This window comes from Sorex fumeus, unplaced genomic scaffold, assembly GCF_029834395.1.
Source record: "Sorex fumeus unplaced genomic scaffold, SorFum_2.1 ptg000122l, whole genome shotgun sequence".
Lineage (NCBI taxonomy): Eukaryota > Metazoa > Chordata > Mammalia > Eulipotyphla > Soricidae > Sorex > Sorex fumeus.
In genome coordinates, this window is record NW_026606179.1 from 23,530,274 (window position 1) to 23,538,094 (window position 7,821).

Sequence of the window (7,821 nt, forward strand, 5' to 3'; positions counted from 1 at the left end):
CAGGGATAGCTCCAAGGTCAAGCATCTGCCTTGCAGGCCTGAAGTTCCAAGTTCAAGCCCAGATCACTTCCTGGAACCGCCCCGGGTGATCAGTGAGATCCTGGCGGCACAACAAAGATGCGATCTCCACTCCACTGAAGTGTGTGGCTCCCAGCAGGTGTTACGTGGTAGACACCGGGGTCTGGGCAGAGCTGCGTGAGTCTTATGGCAAAGCTCACTTCATACAGTTACAATTTCATTTCATTCTGAAGAACTGAATTCTGGACCCAGTGCGATTCGAGGGCCAAAGCCCCTTCCTCAGGTGGCATGAGCTTGGTCCCTGGTGCTACAGGAAGCACCAAGTGTGGCCCCAAGTGCTCTGCAGTGCAGCCAGGCGTGTGTGAGCTCCTGTGGAGCTCCTCCGGCTAATGTGGGAGCCCTGGCTAGCCCCACGCCAAACCACGGCGGTCACCACGACAGCGGGAAGGGAAGATGACAGTTAGGAACTGACTCATCCCTGGTCCCATGCATGGCTCTCAGTGTTCCGGAACAATCCGCTCAGCATGTTCCAGCCCTGCAGGGATGCCCTGCAGGGTCCAGGGAGGGAAGGGCATCCAACCTGGCACTGCCCACAGCACAATCTTATCTTTTCCTTCCTTCCTTCCTTCCTTCCTTCCTTCCTTCCTTCCTTTCTTCCTCCCTCCCTCCCTCACTCCCTCTCTCCCTCCCTCCTTTCCTTACTTTCTTTTTTCTTCCTTTTTGATTTCGGGGCCATACCTGGTGGTGCTCAGGGCTTACTCCAGGCTCCACATTCAGGGATCATCCCTAGTGGGTTCAGGGGACCATATAAGGTGCCAGGTTGGCCACCTGCAAGGCAACCCCTCTACCCGCTGTACTTCCTCACCGGCTCCAGTACTGACAGTTGAAGGAGAATAATTCTTCATGGAGGCCAATGTTTAGTGGCATCCCTGGCCGGTGGAACTAAATGCAAACAGCACCCTCCCCTCAAGCGTATCTCTAGATACTGGCCAAGACCTGTTGAGGCACAAGACTGTCCCCGGTAGTTCTCCACCGTGCTAAGCTAAGAGAAGATGAGACCAACCGAGGTCGGCGGCTGTGAAGGCTCCCGGCTCGACCTACTCTGATCAGGAAGAAGATAGAAGATCTACAGACATCTCAATGGCACTGGTGGCGGCAGACACAACGAGGCAGACAACCACCTGTGACTGACCAGGTCCCACGGGTTCCCAAGAAGGCGCCACCTCTGACCACAGCTTTGGAAAACTCTAGGGAGGAGGCAGCAATTCAGCCAGGTCCTGTTATAATTACTGCTCCAAGTGACCACAATTTCTTTCTTTCCTGCCTGTTATCCGGGCATCAGACCCTGATAAGGGGCTCCAGTGAGGCAACTGCCCGAAGGCCGAGGCTGATAAGCACCAACTGCAATCAGACTGCAATCTGCCTCCAAGCCAGTCCAGGATCCCTGTCTACCACCAAGCTTCTGGCATGCCTGAACCCGGCACAGTTCTGTGCTAGCGGAAAACTGAACCCAATTCCATCCCTGCTGCCAGGGCACTCAGAACCCAGGAGAAGGCACCTGAACGCAGAGGAGTTTCTCTGACAACACCCTGGCCCCTAAAAAATGAGCAGAATGTGAACCAGTAATACATTGTGTGGGGGGGTGGAGAGGGGGTTGGCGGGCGAGGGGGAGTGCTTCCTTAGTATAAGGCTGACCCAGGTTTGATCCCTGGCATCCCTGAGCCCTGCGACTGACCAGGCCCCACGAAGTGATCCTTGAGTATAGAGTCAGGAGCCAGACCCAAGCATCTCCAGGCGTGGATCCCAAAATAAAAAGAAAAAAATGAGTAGAGCTGGGGGAAAAGGCAGCTGAGATAGAGAAGCGACCACCAAGTAAATGATGCTTGGAGGGCTCGCTCAGGATGGGAGATGCGTGTTGAAAGTAGACTATGGATCAAACATGATGGCCACTTAGTACCCGTATTGCAAAATGTAACACCCAAAAGAAGAGAGAGAGTAAAAGGGAATGTGCCTGCCACAGAGGCAGGGGGGGATGGGTGGGGGTAACAGAAGGGATACTGGAAACTTCGGTGGTGGAGAATGGGCACTGGTGGAGGGATGGGACTCGATCATTTTATGACTGAAATGTAATCACGAAAGTTTGTAAATCTGTAACTGTACCTCACAGTGATTCATTAAAAAATTTTTTTAAAAAATGAGTAAGATATGGTGACTGCAGAGAGTGAATAATTCCCAAGAGGTGGCCTAAGGCCTCACCAGAGCCGTAGAGCTGATCTGACAGGAGGACAGGGAAGGGACAGGAGATGAAACCAAGGAGCGCTAAGGGTTTTGCCCAGTGACTCCTGGCCAGGGGATTGTCCTGTGGGCGACAGGAAGTACACACCACTTTAAATGGAGAGTCAGAGCAGTAAGAAAAATGGTTTGAAAATGAATCTGCTGATGGAATGATCTGTAGATGAGATTTCCAGAACCAATGGAAAATGACTGAAAAAAAATAAAAGGGGCAGTGCTAAGTGTCCCTGTCTTGCAGATCAGAGTGCGTATGTGTTTTTGGATCTGTGTGTGACAGTCGGGTCCCTGTCTCTTAGCTAATAAACCTTCCTATCAGGGCTGGCAACTTTAATTAAGGTGTGGAGTCCATCCTCTACCGTGTTTATCTAGCCTGTCACTAAATCTTCAAAGCTAGAAGTGAAAGCGATTATTGGTCTAGCATGCTGCATTGCAAAACATAAGTAAAGTGCATTTCAACTTCAAAGCGCTTGAAAACCGATCCTGAAAAAATTTCAATGCTGGGAATTTAAAGGAAATTTCAGACCAGAAAAAGAAAAGTAACAAATCAAATATCTTTCTTCCACTGCAAAACATGTGCCAGCCATTAAACTTCATTTCAGACTTCATGTACCATCAAAATAGGGATAATTAGGGCTGAGCAATAGTACAGCAGTTAGGGCGTTTGCACTGCACATGGCTGACCTGAGTTCAATTCCCAGTATCCCAGATGGTCCCCTGACCACTGCCAGGAGTAATTCCCTAGTGTAGGAGTAATCCCTGAGCATCGCTAGGTGTGACTCAAAAATGAACCCCCACCACCACCACCAAATGAAAGAGACTAGTGACTACACTACTCTACTTTGACCCCATACTTGTAGAAAGGTGCTAACAAATTCAGGCCGAGGGGATTTTAAATTGAACTTTACCAGAAAACAGAAGATGCCGTGGGTGGGAGATGAGGGCAGAATCAGGTAGAGCTAGTATTTGACTCAAGTTTCTACAAATGAGAAATCTTTGGGGGTCAAAGAGATAATACAGTGGGGGGAGTTGCTAGCCTTGCATTCAGTCAACTTGGCTGATCCCAGAATCGACATATGGTCCCTGAGTCCCACCAGGAGGACAGAGCCAGGAGTAAAGCCTTGAGAACTGCCAGGTGTGCACTCCCTGCTCCACCCCCACCCCTAAAAAAGGAACTGTGTATAGGGGCGGAAAATATCAAGAAGTAATAACAACCCAAGATCTCAGCATTGGTGTGAAAGTAACTCAGTCCTACCCCATCATGCTTCCTCTGTATATCCCACAAGGCTAGGCTGCCTCCATCCTTACTGGGCACTCAATAATATATCCTTTGCAGGACAAATCAAGGCATTCTGTGGATCCAGCCAGAAACATCCAGGGTCAGAACCTGGCTTCATCTTGGGGCTTGAGTGACAGTACAGCGGGTAGGGCATTTGCCTTGCACGCAGCCGACCCGGGTTCGATTCCCAGCATCCCATATGGTGCCCTGAGCACCGCCAGGAGTAATTCTTGAGTAAAGAGCCAGGAGTAAACCCTGTGCATCGCGAGATGTGACCCAAAAAGCAGAAATCTGGCTTGATCTTGCCTTTACCCCAACATTCCACCACAAATTCCCTTGAGTTTGCTTTCAAAGTCTGTTTCAAACACTGTGACCGTTGCAAGCCACTGCTAACATCGAGCGCAAGTCATCTTTTCCAGACCTCTTTTGGCTAATAGTAAATCTTCACTTTTGTCCACTGCAATTCTCCTCAAAAGTAAGGATAAAAACATACATAGAAACAGATACACACAGTTCGGGCTGGGGAGATGGCTCAGAGAGATCTGCCCATGCTATTTTTTTTCTTTCCCCAGGAAAGAAAAACCCAGGTTTTTGGTTGCTGGAAACCCAGGTTTGATCCCTGACGTAGTTCCCCCCGCCCACCCCATCCCCGCCCCCCAGCACCTTTTGGGAGCAACCCTGCCAACCCAGAAACCTACTAGGAATAGCCCCAGCACCCCTGGCTGTGAACTTCGCCTCCATTAAATTATAGTCAACTCCCTCACTTGGGTTAAAAAAAAAAATGCCCTAATGATTCTCTTACACTTAGTTTAAAACCCAAATCCCAGGCCAGAGAGGTAAGAACTGCTGGGCGGGGGTGGCCAGAGATTGGTACAGCTAGTTACAGTGTCTGCCTAACATGTGGCCAACACAGATTCGATCCCCGGGGCCACAGAGGGTTCCCGGGGCGTGGACCCCTGAGTAGGGAGCCAGGAATTAAGCCCTGAGCAGTGCCGGATGTGCCCTCCCGCAAATGGAAACCCTCTCCCCTCACCATAACAAGAAGATTCCGTTCCCCTTGAGACATCCCTCGTCCCGGTCTCTTCCCCACCGGACGCCTCGGCGATCCGAGGGGCCCCCCTTTGGGGTCGCACTTCAGAGCCTCAGCACTGGGCGACCCCTCTGCCTGAGACCCCGGGTCGGCTCCTTCCCCTCCCAAGCCTGAGCTCCAGCTCGCCCCTGCGCTCTGGCTATCCTTCCAGTGTCCATCCCCCTAGGTGCCCGCAGAAGGGGCAGCTCTCGCGCCCAGAGCCCCCAGCACGCCCCCAGCACGCCCCCATTTCCGCGGGCCCCGGCGCCCGGCCCGCCACAGGTTCCTGCCATTTCCCTCCGAAGCCGAGTCCCGAGGACTGTTTCCCACGCGCGCCGGGGTCCAATGAGGCGCGCACCTTCTTCCAGGGGCTCCAGGCCCTTCCCATAGCTGACCAGGTCCTCTTCGCTGTCACTGTCCAGCGCCGCCATGCTGCTCGCTTCCGGGCCACGCCCCCTGCCTACGGCGGCCGCGAAGGGACAAACATCCTCCGTTTTGTTTTGGTTTTTCCCCTCCGCGAAACGAAGCGTTCTTTGCTGGGTACCGCACACCCGGCTGGGCAGTGACTCTCACCCCGGACCTACGCGATACGCTGGACTTTCTCAAAGCTGTCTTGTGCGGGGCAGCGCCTGGCAGGATCGGTTCTTCCTAGCTCCTGTTACCGGGAGGCACCTGGAAAAATAGCTGTCGACTACCCCGCTGTCCCATGGGCAGGTTCCCCGGGCATATATTTGATGATGGGCACTATCCCCCTTTCTTTCCCCGCTGATGGACCCTGCTTCCACTCCCACCCCCCCCCCCCCCCCGACACTTGCAGCACACGGTTAGGTTTTTTTGTTTGTTTGTTTGTTTTTTCCCCTCCTGATCTTTCACAGAGCAGGGAATGAGAATGAAAGAAGGAAAGAGAAAAGGGGAAGTTTAGTTTTGTTTTGTTTTCCAAGAGGGAAAGAGAGAAAAAGAAGAATGGAATGAAAAATGAAGAAGGGAAATAAATAAAAAGCAACAGACAAGCAAGGAGCTGCTCTGAGGTGGGCAGAAAGAGCCTGAAATTCCTAGTTAAACCCAAATAAATGAAAGAAACACCTAAAGACAGGTGTTTACCTGTACAATGGGTTGCTGTTATGGAAACCCTCCTCCCCCCAAACACACAAACACACACACATTCACACTCACACACACACACACCCTCAAACTCATTTTACAGAGGAGATAAGTCAAACTCAACTACTAAGTTGGGTGTGACATTAGGAAAACCGGATCTGACGCCACGGTGTCCAGGATGAGGGTCAGAAAGGACCTGATTCAGACTCACTCACTCGGATGTGGTTAAGAGACACCCTCAGTTCCTCTGAATCAGAGCTGGGGCTGTCCCCAAGGCACCAGCACCCTTTGACCTCAAGGCCTTTTCACTCTCTCTTCTCTAGTCTTGGAATGTTCTTTGGCCGATGCTGACTCACCCATTGCCTCACCTGCGCACCTGCCTCAGGGCTCCCGCCTCAGAGTTCACTTACCCAGGGAGCCTCTGACCTTGCTTCAGAGTGTCCCACCTGCCCCCTCAGCCCCTATACCCCACAGCTTCCCATACACCTTGTCATGTGATTTCTTTACACCCGTTGTCTTTCCCCATTGGCATATGAGCTCCATGAGGAGGTAGATTTGGACCAGAGTTTGTTTTAACTTTTCCTTCACTGTGTCCTCAGAGCCTTCAATAGAGCTTGGCATGTAGCAAATAGTCTTAATAGTTTTGAGGGGAAAAAAAGAAATTGGTTAGACCAAACATGACTGCCACGCAATTCCTCTTTTGCAAACTACAGCACCCAAAAGGAGAGAGAGAACAAGAGGGAATGCCCTGCCACAGAGGCAGGGTGGGATGGGGGGGATGAGGGGTGGGAGGGATACCCGGATTAGTGGTGGTGGAGAATGGGCACTGGCGGAGGAATGGGTACTCGATCATTGTATAACTGAAACCCAAACACAAAAATTTCTAAGTCTACAACTGTACCTCATGGTGTTTCACTAATAAAAATTTTTTTAAAAATTGGTTAGATAAGTTATAGTGTGTGATTTAAAAAAAATAGAATGCCCGGAGCAATAGCACAGTGGAGAGGGTGCTTGCCTTGCACACAGCCAACCTGGGTTCAATCCTCAGCATCTCATATGGTCCCTTGAGCACCGCCAGGAGTCATTCTTGAGTGCAGAGCCAGGAGGAACCCCTGAGCATCACTGGGTATGACCCAAAAAGCCAAAAAATAAAAAATTTTAAAAAAGATAGAAGTTTGGGAACAGGGATTGGGACCTACAACATAGCTCAGTGTGTGGGGGGTGGGGGCGGGGGGAAGGACCAGAGCCATAGAACAGCAGGCAGGGCGCTTGCCTTGCATACAGCAGATCTGGGCTGTGACTCCTAGTCTCCCATATGGTTCCCCAGATCCAGAACTTTCAGGAGTGATGCCCTGTGTACAGCCAGGTGTGGCCCCCAAACAAAAAAACAACAAAAAAGATAACTCAGTGGTGATAACATATATTATGAGGCCTTAAGTTTAATTCCCAACAACACGTGCTCCACCTCCAGCACACCTGCCTATAAACCTGATGAGCCTCCACCCAAGGGCTAAGGGGATGGCACCCCTTTACTCCAAGCACTGCTGGGTGTGGCCCCTATTTTTAAAAGTGTCAAACATAGCTCTCAAATTATTTAGTGAGGGGCTGGAGCGATAGCACAGCGGGTAGGGCGTTTGCCTTACTCGCAGCCAACATGGCCGACCCAGGTTCGATTCCCAGCATCCCATATGGTCCCCCGAGCACCGCCAGGCGTGATTCCTGAGTGCATGAGCCAGGAGTAACCCCTGAGCATCGCCGGGTGTGACCCAAAAAAAAAATCAAAAAAACAAAAACAACAACAACAAAAAAAAATTATTTAGTGAGTCTCCCAAGGAGGTAAGTCCCTTTACCTCAAGTCTAGACCGGTGACAACTTGGCCAAAAGAATCCAGTGAGGGGCCAGAGCGATAGTAGAGCAATAGGGTGTTTGCCTCGCACAAGGCCTACTGAGGTTCAATCCCCCGCATCCCAGATGGTCTCTCAATCACCCCCAGGAGTAATTCCTGAGTGCAGAGCCAGGAGTAATCCCTGAACATCACCAGGTGTGGCCCAGAAAAACAAAAAAG

At 51.1% G+C, this 7,821-nt stretch overlaps 1 protein-coding gene across 2 annotated transcripts in view; it reads right to left on the minus strand.

The window, feature by feature from the left end:
• Positions 1-5,109, minus strand: part of GPATCH1 (G-patch domain containing 1) — a 53,098-nt gene extending 47,989 nt beyond the window's left edge. For both annotated transcript variants that reach the window (XM_056136228.1, XM_056136229.1), the window contains exon 1: positions 5,014-5,109. In XM_056136228.1, coding sequence (XP_055992203.1) covers positions 5,014-5,086 — 73 coding nt within the window. In that variant the 5' untranslated portion in view covers positions 5,087-5,109. The remainder of the gene's footprint in view (positions 1-5,013) is intronic.
• Between the last annotated feature and the right edge of the window lie 2,712 nt (positions 5,110-7,821).